We start from the raw sequence: 20,858 nt of genomic DNA, 5'->3' as shown, positions 1-20,858 counted from the left end.
CTATGGGCTTATTTCCATGTAATTAATTGATATCACATGTTATATGATACACTCAAACATTGCTGGGGATTTTTTGAAAGAGTAATAAAGATGCCAGTTGTGGAATTCTCCTCCACACAGGTTGGGTGAGCCAGCCTCCATGTTGAATTCTGTGATCCGTTTTTCCAAAGCTTGGATATGAACATTAAAGAGAAGTTCTGTCCTCCCTCTCATGAAATATCCCACTGCACTTTTTGAAGAAGGGCAAGGGAGTTCTCTCCTGGTGTCCTGGCCGTTATTTCTCTTTCAAGCAACAGGTCATTTCTCATTTCTATCAATGGAACATTGTGTAACGTGCTTCCCATTAGTCACGCAACTGCACTTTAAAAGGACGTCATTGGATGTGAAGGACCTTGGGATGTCGCTAAATACATGGAGGTTCTGTGTTCTCAGAGGCAGTCCGAGCATCCTAACTGGAGGTATCAATATGCTTGTTTTCTAGAGGGTCATAACGAAGGACAGGGGAGTACAGAGATTTAGGGAGCTTTAGGGACTTGTGTAGATGGACCACCAGCAGCATGCTTAAGGGACACCTATGAGCTGGAATCAAAGGAATGGGAAGTGCAGAAGAAGGTTGGAGAGAGAGAAGCCATGGGTAGCCTATATAAGGAGCACATTAAAGTGACACATACAAAGAAAATCAATTTCAGCGTGAGAAGGAGCGTGTGCCGGGATTAATGGCCTCAATCTCCGCTTGTTATCATATCTATGTGCTTGGGAAAGCAAGGGTATAGGTAGCTTATGAGTAAATGTTTTATGCAGAACTCCCCTAATAATTGACTTGTGCAACAGGAAATCTGCCAATCATTACCTGGCCTGGCCTACATTTGACTCATTACCTACAGCAATGCGGTTGGGTCTTAACTGCCCTCTGTATTGGCCTAGCAAGCCACTCAGTTTCAAGGGCAATTAGGGATGGGTAACAAATGCTGGCCATTTAAGTGATACCCACATCCCATTAAAGAAAGAAACTTTTAACTTTTTACAGTGGGTAAATGCAACAACCTTGGGCGGGATGCTCTCAGCCCAGGCCAGGCTGGAGAATCGGCGGGCCAGGTGTGAATCACACGACGCCACCCCGATGCCAATCCGCCGATTCTCGGGAGAGTGGAGAATCAGCGCCATTGGCGCCGGCGTGGTCGGCGTGGCACCAGTAGAGCGCCCCCCCCCCCGGCGATTATCCGTCCGGGATGGGCCAAGCGGCCATACAAACATCCGAATCCCGCCGGCGCTGTCCACTGTGGTCTTACCCGGCAGGGCCTCACCGTGCATCCATCTGGGGGTGGCCTGGTGGGTGGGGGGTGTGCAATCCCAGCGGAGGGGCCTCTGCTGTGGCTTGGCCTGGGTTCGGGGCCTACCGATCGGCGGGCCGGACTCTCAGGCTGGGAGCCTCTTTTGTTCCACGCCGGCCCCTGTAGCCTGACACCATATTGTGTCGGGGCCGGCGCGGAGAAGGGGCCCACCGCAAATGCGCGCAATCACGTCAGTCCCACTGTGCATGCGTAGACCTGCAGTGCCCATCTGACACCGGGTTCGGCAGTTGGAGCAGCGTGGGTCGCTCCAGTGCCATGCTGCTCCCCTGTAGGGGTCAGAATCGCTGCTCCCGAGGGTATGTTGACACCGTTGAGAAACACGAGGGCGTTTATGATGGCATCAACATGTTCTCAGATTCTTGTGCATGAGGTTGGCACTAATACAATTCAAGGTAGTTCGCGGAACACATTTGACGAGGTCGAGAATGAGTCGCCTGTTAATTAGTTGATGAATTGTTTTCAGGTTGAGGGAGGGATTGTTAAATGTTAGTTAGATGTGCGTAATATAGATTATGTAACACATTTTGCAAAAGCCAATAAAAATATTTATTAAAAAAACAGGCACATCCGGTGATGCGACCACCAATTCACACGACACAGAGAATAGAAGTGAACAGTGGCTTTAATCAACTAGAACAGAGCCTGCCTGCGACTGCTCTGTAATGAGAGCCGCCTACAGGGCAGCTGCTCCTTATCACTCCCCTCAAGGGGGTGGAGCCAGGGGCGGAGCCCACAAGGGCACCAACATGATACAATCAGTGTAGTACTGTACCATGGTCTATAGGTGGAGCCCACATGGGCAACAGTGTGGTACAATGTAGTACAATGGTGAATGGTTACCATAATACGTTCACCACATTCACCCCCTGTTAAAAAATTGAAGTCTGGCAGGGGTGAAGGGCTCACAGGTTCAGTCTGTCTGGCGCCCTGATCGTGCACAGCAATCTGGTTTTGCAGCGGGCACGGGTGTCGAACTCGTCGGTAAGGGCATGGGTGGTAAACTCGTCGACGAGGGCACAAGTGTGGACTCAGGACCGTTTCTTCAGGAGCTTCATTCCTGTAGGTTGACGAAGGGGAGAGGGGGTATGGGGGGGGGGGTGTGGAGGCTATGTAGGGGCAGGGGTGCTGTTCGGTGTAGGTTGGGGGAGGGGTAGGTTGGGGTGATGGTAGGGGATCCTGCGGGTGCCAGGTCCCAAAGGGAGACCGTATCCTGTCGGCCGTCAGGATGCTCTGCGTATGCGTACTGGGGGTTGGTGTGAAGGAGCTGGACCCTCCCGACCAGGGGATCGGACTTATGGCCCCTTACGTGTTTGCGGAGTAGGACGGGCCCGGGTGTCTTCAGCCAGGATGGAAGTTAGACCCTGGAGGTGGATTTCTGTGTGTGGGTGAACGAAGCTCTCTGTGCTCCAGGAGACAAACAGACAAGGCATTTCGTATCCATTGACCCGGACAGTCATCATGGAGTTCCGGAGGTGCTTTGGGTGTGACTGGTCGAGGGTGACCACGTCGAGTTGCAGGAAGCCGGCGTGCTCAGAGGTGGTAGTGTGGTCCCAAGATGGCGGCCCCCGTAGGTCACATGTGTCGGGCGGCGTTGCAGATGGCGGCCAAGATGGCTGCCCCCACCGGTCGCACATGTCGGGCGCCGAGTAAGATGGCGTCCAAGATAGCGGCCCATATGAGTCACACATGGCGGACCGCATGGGAGACAGTGGCCAAGGTGACGGCCTCATGAGTTGCACGTGTTGTGCGGAGTCGAAGATGGCTGCCCCCACTGACAACACGAGGCGGGTGACGCGTCCGGAGGGGGCGGAGCCGGCAGGCACGCAGCCACGCTGCGGGGTCTGCGGGCCTGTGAGTCTGAGAGTCAGGCCTGTGATTTGGGGGATTTGGACCTGGCCAGGCAAACTTTGGCATAGTGGCCTTTCTTGTCAGACTCGCTAGAGTACGCGTTTCGAGCCGGGCAGCGCTGCCTAGGGTGCTGGTGCTGGCCGCAGAAATAGCAGGGTAGCCCCCCCCCCCCCTCCCCGGGTTGGGCGGGCAGCCACGTGGCACAGGCCTGGGGTACTCTCTGGTCGGGAGTCCACGAGGGGGTCGCGTGATCGAAGGGAAAGCATTGAGGCTTTGAAACGCTCCTTTTAGGGAGGTGGCTAGTTTTACCATCTCTTTTAGGTTGAGGGCGCCCTTCTCGAGCAGGCGCTGTCTGACGTAGTTGGACCGGCCCCCAGCCACGTAGTCATCCCGGACGGCGAGTTCCATGTGTTGGGAGGCTGTAACGGCCTTGTTGTTACAGCTTCGCACGAGGACTTTGTGGTCGCGTAGGTACTCCTCCAGCGATTCCCTGGGCATTGGCGGCGAGTGGTGAGGAGATGCCGTGCGCACACTCCGTTCACTGGCCTCACGTATCGGCGCTTCAGAATCGCGAGGGCATCTGTGTATGTGGTCGCTTCCTCAAGTTGTACGGAGGTTCGATGGCTCACCTGGGCGTGGAGGAGGCTCAGCTTCTGTTCATTGGTGACAGAGGGCGAGGAGGAGGTGGCGAGGTAGGCCTCGAAACATCGGAGCTAGTGTGAAAAAAAAACCTTTTCCTTCCGCAGCCTGTGGGTCGAGTTCCAGTCAGTCAGGTTTGAGGGCTGCTTCCATCGCGATGTTGTAGTTGATTAAATTGATGCGACCATCAATTCACACGACACAGAGAATAGAAGTGAACAGTGGCTTTAATCAACTAGAACAGAGCCTGCCTGTGACTGCTCTGCAATGAGAGCTGCCTACAGAGCTGCTGCTCTTTATACCCCCTCAAGGGGGCGGAGCCAGGGACGGAGCCCACAAGGGCACTAACATGATACAATCAGTGTAGTACTGTACAATGGTCCATAGGTGGAGCCCACATGGGCAACAGTGTGGTACAATGTAGTACAGTGGTGAATAGTTACCATAATACGTTCACCACATTCTGAAAACAATTACAATAAAAGATAAGGAGGCAACTGAACAAAAAAAGGAAGGGAAACTGTTGTCCTGGGCATTACAGCTTGAGTAAAGTATGCCACAGTCTGTTCCTAGTTTGTATTTCTTACCCTTCTTCTCTTGATGAAAACTAAATAACTAAATTAATCTCACTAATCCTGGAACAGAACAAACTGAAGCTCCCCCATTCAAATTGCTCCTCTAGTTACTCACTTATTGGTGTAAAGTCTCCAGTTTCAGAAGTTAAAATGGTTCTTTACCACTATCGTTGCTCATGTGGCATGTCTTATAAACAATCAGCGATCACCTGTGTTTGAAAATGAGCTTGGTAAATCCCAACTAACCTTTCATTGTAGTCATAGAAAGCCAAACATCCAAGTTTCCACCTCTCACGGTCTCTCTACTTTCTCTGGTCCACTCCTCCATCATGTCCGACTCCCGAACCCCTTCCCACAGCCCTTTCCCTTGCAATCGCAGAAGCTGCAACACCTGCCTCTTTACCTCCTCGCCCTTCAAGATCCAAACACTCCTTTCAGGTGAAGCAACGTTTCACTTGCACTTCCTTCAATTTGCTTTGTTGTGTTTGCTGCTCCCAATGCGGCCTCCTCTACACCGAGGACACTAAACACAGACTGGGTTACCGCTTTGCAAAACACCTCCGCTCAGTTCACAAGCTTGACCCCAACCTTCCATTTGGGTGCCATTTTAACTCAGCACCTTGCTCTCATACCCACATGTCCGCCCTTGGCCTGCTGCGGCGCAAGCTGGAAGAGTAGCACTTCATCTTCTGGTTGGGCAGGTTGCAGCCCCCAGGGCTCAACTTTGAGCTCGGCAACTTTAGATTTTGACCTTTCTCCTCCATCTTAACCTCCCCCCCTTTCATCTATTTTCTTCTTTTTATTTAATATTCCATATATGTATTGCCTCAAAAGCAAAACACCCCCTCCCCATCACACTCACCTCTTCAAATGGTTTCACACATAGAATCATTACAGTAATTGTCGTGTTCTTTGATTTGCTTATTTCAGGATGGTTGTCTTAGTGTTCACAAAGACCACAAAGTAGCTTGAACTTAAACACAGCTATAAATGTATTCACACTACTAACTTGGATTCGACACATACTCCTAAAGAATACACAGTTGATTAATAACATTTAAACTCCACTCATCTACAGCTAATCTGACTACTGATATAAACTATGATCTGCTCTCACTCACACTATCTGTACTTCTGACTCTCTCTAGCTAACTCCTGCACACGCTCTCCGCGAAGGCTTAGAATCACTGCCTTTTATAGAGCAGAGGGCGTTGGACCTGGTTGGTGGGGTCAGAGATAGGGCAGTCGCCAAGGCGGAGGTCAGCATCAGATAACTCCGTGAGCCCACAGTGAATAGCGATGTCCATATAGCACGTGTGGCAACCCCCCGCCACCCCCACCCATGATCTAACCATGATCTAACCCAGAGCACATGTCAGGGGACGACACCGATTTCTCGGCACTGCTGTCAGCGGCACCCTCCACCATCCCAGAGACACACACCTCGGTTGGGCACTTGAATGAAGAGGCTCTTGGGGCACTACCTGTGCTCACCACACACATGCTGCGGTACATCAGGTGGAGGTAGGAACCCCGAGGGGCGGCCGGTTGGAGGGCGGCCCGACTCCAAGGACTAGTTGCTGTCCAGATGGGTACTGGCCCTCTGGAAAGGGTGGTCCATTCAATGCCGGAGATGCAGAGCTGGGGTTTAAATGAAGGGGTGTCAGCAACCATCCAGCGCCTGCAGATGCAGTTGGAGAGTCCAACCGTCAGCAGGGACAGGAGGCATTCCAACCATGCATGGTACCCATGCCACCACCGCACGGGTGGCATCCGTGATCGAGGTCTTGGTGCGACGGTATCGGCCATAGGTCAGGATGTCCAAACCTGGGACACTCTGTGCGGGTGGTGGCCGAGCCAAAGGACAGGGCGGCCATGTCACAGGCAGCGATGTACCAGGGCAACATGGACATTGCAGCAGCGCTCCAGAGCTTGGCCCATTCAAAACGGGAGATGGCGGCAGGCATTGAGAGTATTGGCCTGGTGTTGGCTAACCTGAACCACTGGGTGACATGGCACAGCCCCTGTACTCCATGGCTGTGAGCAGGGAGACCCTGGTCAAGTCAAGAGTGGGCCTTTAGGACTGCCATCACCAGATGATGGCGGAGCCCACAAAGCTCCCCACAGCTGCATCCCCAACCCAAGAAGTAGCCCGGGGCCATTGGGCACCCTGAGAAAGGAGGAGGTGCTGGGGGGATTTGAGGAAAACTTTTTTTGACCAGAGGGTGGTGATGGTCTGGAATGCACTGCCTGGTAGGGTGGGTGGTAGAAGCTGCCTGCCTCACATCCTTTAAACCGTACCTGGCTGAGCGCTTGGCATGTCTTAACATTCGAGGCTGTGGGCTAAGTGCTGTCAAATGGAATTAGGATCGGCAGATCAGGTGCCTTTCATTGAATCATAGAATTTGCAGTGCAGAAGGAGGCCATTCAGCCCATCGAGTCTGCACCGGCCCTTGAAAAGAGCACCCTACGTAAGCCCACACCTCCACCCTATCCCCTTTATCCCCATAACCCAGTAACCCCACCTAACCTTTTTGGCCATTAAGGGCAATTTAGAATGGGCAATTCACCTAACCCGCACATTTTTGGACTGTGGGAGGAAACCGGAGCACCCGGAGGAAACCCACGCACACACGGGGAGAACGTGCAGACTCTGCACAGACAGTGACCCAAGCCGGGAATCGAACCTGGGACCCTGGAGCTGTGAAGCAACTGTGCTAACCACTGTGCTACCGTGCCGCCCATCATATGGCGGTACAGTCTCGATGGGGCGAAGGGCCTTTTCTGCATTATATTTTTCTGTGATTCTGTGTAAATGGGGGCAATGCATTTGATGTAGTCTACTTAGACTTCAGCAAGGTTTGAGCTAAGGTCCCACATGGGAGGTAGGTAGCGAAGATTGCCAGATTGGATCCAGAATTGGCTGAGTGGCAGAAAGCAGTGGGTGACGGTTGAAGGGTGTTTGCAAACTGGACGCCTGTGTCCAGTGGGGTCCCGCAGCGATTAGTGTTCGGGCCCTTGCTGCTTGTGGTTTATATAAAGGATTTAGCCTTGAATGTAGGAGGGCTGATCAGTTAGTTCGCAGATAACACGGAAATTGGTGGGATGGTAAATAGGGTGGAGATAGTCTTAGATTACAGATGGGCTGGGCAGATGGGTTGATCAGTGGCAAATGAAATTCAATCCGGATAGGTGTGAGGTGATGCACGCACTTGGGCAGAACAAACAATGCAAGGGAACAGATAATAAATGGCAGGACTCTGGGAAGCACCAAGGATCAGAGGGACCTTGATGTGCATGTACGCTGGTCCCTTTAGGTAGCCTTTATTAGCCGAGGCATAGAATTATACTGGAACTGTATTTTTAAAAATTGGGTGGGCCACAGCTAATGTATTGTGTACAGTTCTGGAATCCACATTATAGGAGGGATCACTGTAAGAAGTCTTACAACACCAGGTTAAAGTCCAACAGGTTTGTTTCAAACACTAACTTTCTGAGCACTGCTCCTTCCTCAGGTGAATGAAAGGAGCAGTGCTCCGAAAGCTAGTGTTTGAAACAAACATGTTGGACTTTAACCTGGTGTTGTAAGACTTCTTACTGTGCCCACCCCAGTCCTACGCCGGCATCTCCACATTATAGGAGGGATGTAATAGCACTGGAAAGGGTGCAGAGAAGATTTACCAGGAGGAAAACCTTTTTACCCAGAGGAAGGTGGGAGTCTGGAACTCGCTGCCTGAAAGGGTGGTGGAGGTAGAGACCCTCATAACATTTAAGAAGCATTTCGATGTGCACTTGCGATGCCAGGGCAGACAAGGCTATGGGCCAAGTGCTGGAAAATGGGATTACAATAGTTAGGTGGTTGTTCTTGACCGGCACAGATGCGATGGATCGATGTGCCTTTTCTGTGCTCTGTGATTCTAAAATCATTGTTTATTATACCAGTGTAAAATAAGCAACATAGCCAAGAATGCTTCTAACCAATAAGTGCAAAAACAATTCTAATCCAATAACCCTTTCCGTTAAGATTGGGGCTCATGTTTACAAAGAAAGATCAAGTCAAATATTTAAGATGCCATTATGACATGTGATAGTGTATGTGATGGAATGGCCACGCTGTGCCCGCTGCGCAACGTGTCCAATAGAAGTCGGGCGACCCCGCTCCCGGGATCTACACGGCTCGCAACCCTCGCAAGATCTAATGCAATTTTGCGAGGCGTCGCAATGTGAATCCCGCTAATTGTGGGCGGCATCACTTTTTGGCAAATCTGCATATTAGAGCGAGACAGCTAGTCTTTAATGTGCAGCTCCCTGAGGTAACCAAGGCATTGGGATCTATCCTCTTTTCCATGGAGACCTTGGGCGAGTGCTGGTCTCCACAAAGGGAGACCAGATGGAACAGCACTTGTGGGGATCTCCCAGGGGACTGATGGCCCCAAATGCATGCCTTTGGGCAGGGTGGTACCCTGGCACTGCTGGTATCACCTGGGCACACTGGCAGTGCCAGTCAGGCACACTGGCAGTGCCACCTGTGTGCCAGCCTGGTACTGCCAAGGTGCACAAGTGGCACTGGCAGGGACACTGCCAAGGTACCATGTTGGCATTTCCAGGGTGCCAAGCAGATATATTTTGGGCTGGGCGTGCTCTGTGTGATTGTTGAGTGGTGCCGCAGGGCCTGAGGACCACCTCACAGTGAGTGGGGAACCCCTCATAGTGGTTTGGGGGGATTGGGGGTTGCATCAGGAGCTCCAGATCTCTTGCTGCACTGAGGAGTTCCAATGAGCGGAGCACCTCAGTGCAGAAAACGGGGCATTGTGCCCCCTTGACCGCGCATTCCCCGCTGAGATGCCTATATAACCCGAGTGACATTTGATAGCGTTGTCTTTCCCGACACTGCGAGCGTGGGAATCACGGGGCTAAATGCGCTCGCTGAGGGACTTTAGTTAAATTTAGCCCAATATTATGATTAATTTATTTATTTATCATTCCTAAGTTGCTATAATACTTAGTTTGGTTTTAGCTGATAACTTTGTCGCCTTAGAATTTAAGTGCACAATTCAGTTGGCACATAGTGACTTCCTGCAGGAGTGTTGCATTTTTGGAGGTGACTCCAGCTGATACTGAGGCTCCCACAAGCCTTGTTTGGTGATGTTGATGATAAGTGGACAAGTTTCCTAATCCAATGCTTCACTCAAACAAAAAGTGTTTAACTAATTATTGATTTCATTTGTTGTTTATGAAATCCACTTTTGCCAACCTTCAGGACTCACACGGCCGACCTGCTCAACACGCGCCACGTTCTCCTACCTTTAATGCGAAAGGGGAGCCTGCTTGGTCCTCACGAACTCACCTGAATCAGGTACGAAGGAGGAGAGGACAATGCGAACATCAGGTGCGGAATTCAGCCAGATCCTTTGTGCCGCCTTTACCTTTATGGAAACGGAAAATCCAACCTCGCACATGTAGGTCGTCATGAAGGGCAGTAGAAACAAAATGCGTGTTTTACTCAACACTGGAGACTCCCAGGACATGCTATTCCAGAATGCTGACATCCTCATGGGCTTTTGGCGTGTTTTTAATGTGGTATCACAGGTCACGGAAAGCAGCATAGTTTTTTAAATTTGCAGTCAGCTGTAAGTTAGTAACTGACTATGGGGTCTCAACCTCAAAAGGATTTTTTCACCCACCAGTTCTCTTTCAAATTCTGAAACTTCTCCACTCATTTGCCAGTACTTTTCTGCATATAACACACATGGGCTTTGCATCCTTATTTGCATTGGCAAAACCATATCTCAAGAAATCATCTTTATATGGATTTGTTCCTGAGTTAAGTTTCTCCTTTGTAGGCTGTTTACCAGAGACTCTGAACAGAGCTAGCACGAGCACTGTTCTGATCTGCCTTGGACTCTCCTGCGCAGCTCTCTCCAGCAGATTCTGTTGTAGATCCTGTCCAGTAGGTACACTGCCTATTTGAGTCTCTAGCTGTCGATTATGTTTAGGAAAACAATCCATCTTCAGGGTCCTCTTGCCTTGCTTGCCAGCAGCTGATTTGGCGGCAAAAGCAGTTACTTGGAAGCTGCTTGATGTCAAGTGCACGTACAGGGTGCGAGACCTGCTCACTGCTGCATTTTCTGGTTGGAATACTGCACACACCTCATTTGCTTTCATTTAAAAGCTGACAGCGGCCGCCATTCTCAATTTAAAAGCTGGTAGTGGCCGTTGGCCGCTTCTCCTGCAATCAGGCATGAACGGTGTGACTGATTGCTTTGCGACCCTCCCGACACCCACCCGATGGTCATGATCTGCACTTTGAAAAACCTTGCTCTGGCGTTTACTTCCAGGACAACAGTGACTCCAGTAATTTGTTCGATGTGAAATGTGGAGAAAATATAAAGTACGATAAGCATGCAAAGTCTTTCTATTCATTTGTTTGATTGAATATTGGAAGGAGGCATTGGCTTTTGCCAATCTTAACGTTGCGGAGATTTTTGGTGAGGCTGTGAAATGCCACCTGTAGTAGTATGACTAGAGGTATTACGGTAACTAGCAATGCCGAGACACCATTGGTGGAGAAGGCTCGCTGATCATTGGCCCAATGGTATGTAACACTAGTCACCCATTGGTTAGGGCTGTAAGGTAGCTCCGCCCTGTAAGGCGGGGTATAAGAGCCCGTGTGTTCCCCATAGCTTCCTTTCTGTACCTGAGCTGCTGGGGAAACATCTTGTCTATTAAAGCCTTTAGTTTCGGACGACAACTTCGCTTCTGTGGCCAATTGATAGTGCATCAAGATGTTTCCCCAGAAGCTCAGGTACAGAAAGGAAGCTGTGGAATCGACAGAACTTTTTAAAACAGTTTGTTCTTTCCTGATGTTTTGGGCTTCTGTAATAATTGGACTGGATATATTTCTTTAAAAAAAAATACACCAAACGATTTTATGCAAACTAAAGAAAACAAATTGATGCTCCTGGCTGGTGGGGGCTGAGTGGAGGGGCAGTAGAAGGGTGGGAGGTGGAAGTAGCTCAGATTATTCTTGTAATGCCTGGAAGTTAATTTATGCTCCTTCTAACCTCATAGAAATAATTAAAAAGATTTGTTTTTGTTCCTGGTGTATCGCAGTCATAACCCCGAGGAGGGCCACAAAATCCACTGATCATCTCATGGGACTCGTGGAGTACGAGCTCCCCAGGTACTGGCCTGAGGACTGCTACCTGTAGTTTGTTATTACCAAAGGTTAAAAGCAGGCCCAGATTAGGGCCTGGTGCAATAATCCCTCCCAGCTAGGATTACACTGGCAGTGAGATGCTGCATTATGCAGACTCTTGTAAATGCTTATAAATAAATCTATATTACGTTTACTGTCAGCCTCCTCCGCATCATTATAATCACCAAAGTGAAACTCATACTTCAGTTGCCCAATGGTAGGGGGCCATTCAAAATGGTGGGGGCTGAAGTGTCATTGGGTGGAAAGAGTAAACATCTTTGAAAAATTCTGTGAATTGGCTGAGCATCAAATTCTCCGTTCACGCTAGCAACAGTGGCAGTGCGGACTCGCAATGGGGAATCCTGGCCATTGTTAATTTTTAAAAATTCTTCGACATGTGGTATTCACTGGTATTGCCAGCATCTATTACCCCTCCCTAATTGCACTTGAACTGGGTGGCTATTTTCGAGGGATTTTAAGAGTTAACTGCATTGCAGCAGGTCTGGAGACACATGTAGGCCAGACCAGATAAGGACGGCAGATTTCCTGCCCTTAAGGATATTAGTAAATAAGATGGGTTTTTAGGACAATCAATGATAGTTGCCTTGGTCATTAATACTGAGACTAGGGGTGCAATTCAATGAAAACATTTCTGTGTCTGGTTTTGGCCGCATTTAGACCCTGCTATTTCTTTGGCCTCAGTGAGGAACATCCCATCGATGCCGCACTTTAAGTCATTTCCCTGCAGGTCGGGGTGCCATTTTTAAAGGCAACCCCGATCTTTCAACCCTCCCCAGTGCCCCCACCGTGGCCTCCAAACCCCTCCACTTCACCCACCCACCTCTTCCTGAGTCCTCCCTCACCCCACCTCTTATGGGTAGGGCACCCTGGAGCCCACCCCCTGGCATGGGCAACCTGGCACCTTGGCATTGCCAGCCTGGCACCATGGCAGTTCCCTGGGAGACTCCCCTCCCCCAGGTGCTGTTACGACTGGTCCACGTTTGTGCGGACCAGTATTAAATGGCACCATGCGAGTGCCCCAGGAGAATCCCAGTGAATCCCGGGACCCAGAAGAAACCGCGAATGCATCTCTAAATTCGATTAATGGCTTATGTAAATATGCTGATCCAGATCGCGACTTCTCGCGAGGTTCAGTTGAATCCTGCAAGGTGCCTCGAGCGTCACAAACCACGCGAGGTTCAATGGCCTCGGCGCGACACCAGGTCAGGTGTGACATGGCCTTTAAATCACGTGCTAGTTTTACATTCCAGATTTATTAATGCATCTCAAATTCTGCCAGTTGCTATGGTGGGATTTGAACCCATGTCCCCACAGCATTAGCCTGGGCCTCTGGGTTACTAGCCCAGTGACATGAGCCCTACGCCACCATTTCTCTGGAACTGTAACTCTTATATACAAATGTCCAACTGAACAGGTGAGATAAAGTTAAACTTTGGTGAGAGTACTAAAACTGAGTGGATTAGCTGCCCATTAGACTGTCCCATTTCCTTTTCAATTGAAGCCATTTTAGACCAAACAATTCACAAAATAGTAAAGGTTAATGCTGCAATCTGAGTCTTGACATATCGATACTAGTTACCAGCGTCAACTATGACCATTCCTCAGGCAGCATGTGGCTACGATCTTTTGACAATGGGAATGGTGCAAATGTTATAATTTTTTGATCTTGGCTGCACAGTCTATGGTTTTCCTCATAAAGTGGGTTTTGGTAATTGTGTCATGATGTGATCTCTTCAGTGTACATACATCAGGAAATCTGGAAGGTGACCATTAATAGATGTGATTTAAGTATTAACTAAAATGAACATCAAACCCCATGGAGGTGAGCAGCATCCAGCTCCAGGTTACGGCTGTGTAAAGTTCATATCATACACATTTCACAGGGCAACAAAATAATAGTTTCCCGCGCTCCAAAATCTCATCGATTTGCGAAAGGACAGATTCTTGCACAAGGACGGATCAGTAAGTTTATTTTTTCCCACAAATAATGCAGAAATATCACAAAACCATAAAAATGTCACTTTCTTTTAAATCAGCACGTTGAAGAAGTTCTCAATGTCAAGTCAATCTTTAGCTGTGATATTTGGATACAATGTAATATTGGTTGGCAAACTGCGAAATGGTTCAGCACAGTCTCATACGTATGGGAAACCCAGGGTTGGCCATCATATTTTAAGGAGGCGCTTTTGTAAAAGAAAGATAATTTGACATGAGACCTAATTAAAAATCATTCAGCCTGTGTACTTCCAAAAATCAAGGCCAGGCCATCAAGTCATTCTATGTTTTACCCATATTTATAAGAAGCAAGCATTACATAATCTAAGACTATTTACAGTAAGTACAAATTAGTCTAGTTTGGTGTGGCGCCTTCGCTGAATTCCGTTGTATTACAGACTATGTGGCTGACATTGATGCTTGTGTCAATCTTCGACTGTAGGATGCGTTTATAGTGGGATATAATGATGAGATTGAAGGTCTTGATCGAAGACTTGGATTAAATTTCCTCAAAACCGATCTTCTAAATAATATATAAACCCAAGGATCCAGGATCTGGTTCCATGTGGCAATTCGAATGCAAATAACTAGAATTTCTTTCATGTCCCTTGGTGTACCTGTAAATGCCTTCTTGAGGATAAGTACCTGTGGAAATCAACAAACAAATATAATTATAACAAATATAATTTTATGTTGCATTTAAATTTGTGTTGGCTTTTAATTTGCCCTTAGAATTGGTAATTCTCCAACTTTAAAACAGTAACAGCACTTTAAAAGCTGAGCATGTGAAGCAACATTGAAAGGGGCTCTATAAAAGCTAGTGGCCGGAATTTTCCGGCCATTTGCTGGCGACTGGATTCTCTGGTCCTGCTGGGAATTCCCATTGACAGCAGCGGGAGCAACGAATCCCCCCACCAGCGAACAGCGCACCACCTTCCTCCACCGAGAAACAGGTGACTGGGAGGTTAGAGAATTCCGCCCATTATGACTCATGTGTGCATCGTTTCATATGGAATACTCTTTGAATAGTTTCAAATAACACCAATTTAAAGAGCTACAAAATTCATATACTTTTCATTACCTGGAATATGTTTAATAATCTCAGATACTTGTGTTTCGTTAGTAAGAAAAAGAATATTTCATCAAATAAATGCAACAGGCTTCATTTGTTACACATCCAGCTAAGAAACTGCCCTTACATAGTGAAGGCCGAGGTAAATTTAGGGCAGAGTTTTCCATTCTGGAGAGCACGGCAAAAGAGGAGGCGGTAAAGTTGGGATGATTTCCACTGAGTGGCAGGGCAGGTGAAAACGGGCTACTATCCACTTCTCAGCTCATTAATTATGCACCAGAGCGAGGTTTGGCGAATCTTGTGGTGCAGCAGGCAGGATGTCACTTGCCTTGCCATTACCTCATGGGGGTCAACGGTCCTGCCGCCATTTTTGAAGGGCACCCGGACACACATTCACTCATTGCAGGCCAGGAGAGCCGCAATACTTCTCCAGAGTCCTTGCAGTTGCAGCCCGTATTGGGGAAGCCTCCAGATGTGAATAACCACATCCCAGGACATTCCACCTCCCTCCCTTCATACCTCCCCCAGCTAGCAGCTGATGGTAAATGTCATAGCTCCACACCTTGCTGGGACCGTCATTTCTGAAACTTATGAGTTGGGAACTTGTTGCAATGCAGACTTCATCATAGATTGGAGAACACAGGCGAACATCTTTGACAGCCAGGCACCTCATAATTATTAGTTTAGTCAGCCTCTTGTGCTGGCCTTGAACTCCACTCGCCTAAAAAGACTCTCCTCCCACCTCGAGAGATCTCGCTAGCTAACCGTGTGGCCAAAGATAGTTTGGACACCTTTCAAATTCAGCAGGAGCTTCAAATGTTTCTGAACACATCACAACTTGCCCCCATCACCATGGACCCACCCAATATCACCATTCCTCTCCACTCTGTCATCCTTGAAGTTCCCCCATTACTCTGGGCCCCCTCATAATCCACCTCCACATGCCTTCAAACCCCTGAGAGCCAACATGATAGCCCCATTCCCATTAATAGCCCCATTCCCACTCTGATCCTGCCCTCTCCCATTATCTAATTAACTTATCTTGTTCTCCCCTCTGTAACCCACCGGATGATACCTTTACCTCCCAGATTCCCATTTTGCACCTGCCACCCTATCATATCCCACTTACCCTCAGACTGTGACTGTTCCCTTTTACCATGGGTACCCTAAGTCGTCCTCCAGGACCACCATTGATGCAACCCTCTAAGACACTCCTAGGTCCCCTTCCCCAGACACTCTCACCCCACTTCCCCTGTAGGCCTGCCTTCCTGTCCTACCTTCACTCCACCCTTCCAACCTACCACTGCTCCCCCTCCCACGCCCAGCTTTGGTGCAGCATTTGTCAACAGCACAGGAGTGAATAATGCGAGTCCCCAGGAAGGAGAAACCAACACCTGTGGACTTCAAAGTTGTGGAAGAAGCGATACTCATTATTTACATAGTCATAGAACGAAACGTCCTAAATTCTCACTGATGGGGAATTTAATTAGGATGGTGAACATAATTCTGATGAAGTTGTCTTTTAGTGAGCATGTGTGATGTGCTAGTGCATAAAAACAGAGGTTCCCAACTTTGTTCATTGGGAATCTTGACCCACCTTTAACCTGTATTGAAAGTCAGGACGACAAAATTCCAACATTTTGTCCTTTTGCCTCTCTCCAAAATTAATACCCCCATAACCGCCATGATTCCCACTGCTGGAAAATTCCACTCTGAGGTTCATATCATAGAATCCCTACAGTGCCGCAGGGGGCATTCAGCCCATCGAGTGTGCACCCATCCTCTGAAAGAGTGGCCTACCCCGTAACCCTGGACACTAAGGGGCAATTTAGCATGGCCAATCCACCTAAATTGCACATCTTTGGACCGTGGGAAGTACCTGGAGAAACCCACGCAGACACAGGGAGAACGTACAAACTCCACATAGTCACCCAAGGTCAGAATTGAACCCGGGTCTCTGAGGCAGCAGTGCTAAACGCTGTGCTACTGTGACGCCCCTTCGATTACCTAACATGACTTGTAGGAATGTCTGAACCTACTTCACAGGTAACGAGTTATTTTGAAGTTCAACCATTCCTTTCACGTAACTCTGCAGCTGGTTATACTGAACAGCAAAATTCCACAAACACAAACAGCGATGAGATGAATGGTTTGTTGCCCTCAATTTGGTGATGTTGATTGGGGAAGTTGTTTTGGACAGGTCAACAAGAGAGTTCCCTGTTCCTCTGCACGTTTTGTCATGTAATTATTAATCCCATTTCCATAAATAGAAAAGGTAACTTGTCCCACTTCAGCACACGATCCCAGATGAAACTTCACTGAAGTACTGAGGGCTTTACTCTTGGACATTCAGATGTTAAATTAAGGCTAGCTGATTAAATATTATCTGATAACATTATTCAAATAATAACAGGGAAATGTGTCCAGAGTTCTGCTGATATTGTTACATTTTTTTAAAGATAAATTTAGAGGACCCAATTATTTTTTCCCAATTAAGGGGCAATTTAACATGGCCAATCCATCTAACCTGCACATCTTTGGGTTGTGGGGCGAAACCCATGCAGACATGGGGAGAACTCCACACAGACAGAGATCCAGGGCAGGGAGTTCCACCAATAGTTGTCCATCAAACAATATCACAAAAATTACATTGTCTGGTTACTGGCCGGGATTTTCTGGTCCCGCCAAAGGTCCGTGGGCGTCCGGCAGGGCTGGCCAAATCCGGCAAATAACTCATTGCTGTTCATGGAACCTTGCTGCAGGCAAATTGGTTATCCTGTTTTCCTAGATTCTAACAGTCACTAAACTTCTGACGTACTTCATTAACTTGGAAGTGCTTGGGATGTCCTGAAGTTGTGAAATGTCATTTAAAATGCTGGATTGTCTGCCGCTTGTCACCGGGAGTGGAGCTCCCAACATGGCGGAGAATTCAGCGTTAAGTTCTCTCACTTCCTCTTTTTCTCTGCAAAAAGCACTTAACTGCTTTTGATGTGGTTCAAGAGCTGTCAATCATAGTGGTTAGTTACATAGCAGGGTACTAGAGATCCTTTCAACCGTGAAGGGAAATGAATGTAAACGATCCAGATGGCTGGATGTGTGCAAGCTGTCAATGACAGCCGAGTAAAGCAATTTTAAAATGAATGTGAATGAAACCTTTGCAGATCAAAGATCTGAGAGTCTTTAAACCCAGCTGATATAGTTTTAGCTTTCAAGGAATTTACAGTTAATGCTTTCTCTGCCTGAGGCAGCAGGTGTAGGGCACAGGTACGTTTTAAACCAGTGATTTTTTTTTTCACTGTCTCTCTAGCTTCCTGGCAGGGCGGGGGGGGGGGGGGGGGTCTCTGGTGGGGCTCACTGAAATGGGGGGTCTCTGGTGTGTGTCTCTGTAATGGGGGCCTCTCTTGTGGGGGTCTCTGATTTGTGTCTCTGTAATGGGGGTCTCTGGTCGGATCTCTGCAATGGGGGATCTCTAATGGGCGGTCTCTGGTGTGGGGCTCTGTAATGGGAGGGTCTTTGGTGGGGGTCTCTCTTATGGGGGGGTCATTGGGGTGGAGGGGATTTGCTCGGTCACCCTCGTACTGTGGGGGTTGGGGGGTAACCCAGAAAATCCGTGGTGGCAAGGGGGTGTGGATTTTCATTGTGGGGGAGAAGAAGGACCAGATGCCGGACCTTGCTATTTATTGGGCCGCCCACTCAAAATGGTGGCCCAGTAGCCGGATTCGTGAGGGAATCCCTCGCAAAAACTGCCATGCATAAATTTGCATGATAAGGGATGGTGAATTGCCTCTGGATTCCCCCTCCCAGCGCGAGCACAAATCAGAGAACATAGACTCAAACGGAGAATCCAGCTCATCACTGCAAGTTCTTTTTCCCTTGGATGAGGCTTTCATTTAATATCTTGGAACTGACTCACTCTGGGTTCAGAGTCAGTGTGTTAAACAGTACGATCATTTGACGTAAAGCTAGGAAAACTTGGCACAAGGAAGGGCTGAGGGTTTTGGCCAAGGTTAGTATCATGGCCGGTACAGGCTTGGAGGGCCGAAGGGCCTGTTCCTGTGCTGTATTGTTCTTCGTTCTAACCACAGTTAATGACAAAAATGATTCCCCCTGAGCTTCTACATGGCTACTTTTTTAGACAATTTTGATAATGTTTCTGTTTTAGAATGGAATATTTGTTAAAAGAAATTCTCAAGTTTATGAGTGAAAAAGTCAATGATATTATGAAGCTATTTGGCATCACCCAGCGTATTGCACTATTTCATGAGTGTCCGTTTTGGTTTCTCTTGCTTGGACAATGTGTCCAATTTGACAGCCAGACCAAGCTTACAACTTCTTTAACTCCTGTTTTAAAGACAACACAAATCTGATGGACAAAAGCTGCATGGGAAGGCCAATACCTTGTGACCACAAGGCTTCATTCATTAAAGAACTACACAGTAGTGGGGTTAACAATTAATCTGTGTAGCTGAAACATGTGCTCAGTAATGTTTTACCTATGCCTCACTATATAGGCATCTACTATTACGAGCCTCTAAATGGTATTGAAAAGGTCAATTGCTGTAGCAACTTAACCGTATTAAAACAGAGTCAAGTGAATTTGTACTTACCAACAATGGAGCCCAGCAGACTGTTGCAATAACCATTATACCCAACAATTGCACCATCATCTCTACTTCATGGTCTCTTCTCCTTTCAACACTTAATCGGTTGAAGCAAACTTTGAACAGTGTAACCACGCTGACTGTATTCAGGATAACAGACATTGATAGAGATAACAATCCCACACTCGAAAACAATAATGAAAATGCAACGTCGCTTGTGCTGTTTGTCATGTTAAAGAAACACCAGGAGTTAGGCCACTGGAGTGTATAATGTCCTAGTCCACAAACAGGCAACAATCCAGTAGAGAACGAAAACAGCCAAACAATAAATACAGTGCACCAAGAACGCCGTTTCGAAGAATTGGTAGAACGCAGAAATGGCCTGTTTATCCCTAAAAAACGCTCTACTGCCATGGCTGCCCCCAGCAACAATGGGCTGAGTCCAAAGAACACCATTGAAAATCCCAAAAATCTGCAGAGGTGGCAGTGAGGGTCCACTTCATTCCACTCAAAAGGCACATGGTGATAAGTAACAACTATGGATGCAGTTGCAGCAAGACCTAGAAAATCTGTCACAACCAAGCCACATAGGAAAATCAAGAAGGAAGACCTTGACCTGCTCCGTGCCTTTCTGTAAGCGTTTATTAGCACCACAAAGGCAATCAGATTAGAGATAAGTCCAATAGCTGCAAATGCAGTTGAGAACCAAGGGGAGGCATGTCTACTGTTAGAATTGATTTGATTCCGGATCGTAGAATTGCACAACACTGGTTCCACAGTGGTTTCATTCATGGTGTCGAAGAGTGGATTTAATGGCTCTGAACTGTACGCTGAACAAAGTATATTCAGGAATCCTACGAAAAGAAAAGAGAGTTGTGTTAGCATATGCAAATGAAAGTGCCCTTGCTGTCAAATTGGAATACCGATTTTTTTTTCCAATTCAGGGGCAATTTAGTGTGGTCAATCCACCTACCCTGCACATCTTTAGGTTTTGGGGGTGAAACTGACGCAGACACAGGGAGAATGTGCAAACTCCACATCGAACCCGGGTCCTTCGCACCATGAGGCAGCAGTGCTGTCCACTGTGCCACCATGGGCAGCATTATTGCAGGCACGATAGCAACGTTTAAGATGTATCTTCATAGACACATGAACGGGCGGGAATGGAGGGATACAGATTGTTTGGGCAATACGTTGTAGGTCTAAACAAGGGGCGCGATTCTGCGCTGCCCATGACGGGTCGGAGAATAGCGGTAGGGTGTCCCGACATTTTTCATGCTTCACGCCCTCCCGCTATTCTCCCCCCCCCCCCCCCCCCCCCCCCCCCAACGACAAGAATCGCTGCTCGCCGTTTTTTACGGCGAATAGCGATTCTCCCCAGGCTGATGGGCTGAGTTCCCAGGCCTTTACGGCTGTTTTTACGGCAGCAAACACACTGTACCACGGCCGTGCCAAGGGGGGCATGGGCCCGCGATCGGTGCCCACCGATCATGGGCAGTGCGTCCGTAACGGACGCACTCTTTCTCCCTCCGCCGCCCCGCAGGATCAGTCCGCGGG

At 48.3% G+C, this 20,858-nt stretch overlaps 1 protein-coding gene across 2 annotated transcripts in view; it reads right to left on the bottom strand.

Moving 5' to 3' along the window:
* Positions 1-13,586: 13,586 nt before the first annotated feature.
* Positions 13,587-20,858, bottom strand: part of tbxa2r (thromboxane A2 receptor) — a 31,673-nt gene continuing 24,401 nt past the window's right edge. For both annotated transcript variants that reach the window (XM_038777930.1, XM_038777929.1), the window contains exons 2-3: positions 19,308-20,155; positions 13,587-14,273 (exon numbers count right to left, since the gene is read on the bottom strand). In XM_038777930.1, the coding sequence (XP_038633858.1) occupies positions 14,028-14,273; positions 19,308-20,093 (1,032 nt within the window). In that variant the 5' untranslated portion in view covers positions 20,094-20,155 and the 3' untranslated portion in view covers positions 13,587-14,027. The remainder of the gene's footprint in view (positions 14,274-19,307; positions 20,156-20,858) is intronic.

This window comes from Scyliorhinus canicula, chromosome 18 (assembly GCF_902713615.1).
Source record: "Scyliorhinus canicula chromosome 18, sScyCan1.1, whole genome shotgun sequence".
Taxonomy (NCBI): domain Eukaryota; kingdom Metazoa; phylum Chordata; class Chondrichthyes; order Carcharhiniformes; family Scyliorhinidae; genus Scyliorhinus; species Scyliorhinus canicula.
Note: the sequence above shows the minus strand (reverse complement) of the source record. Positions and strands in the feature narration are given on the sequence as shown.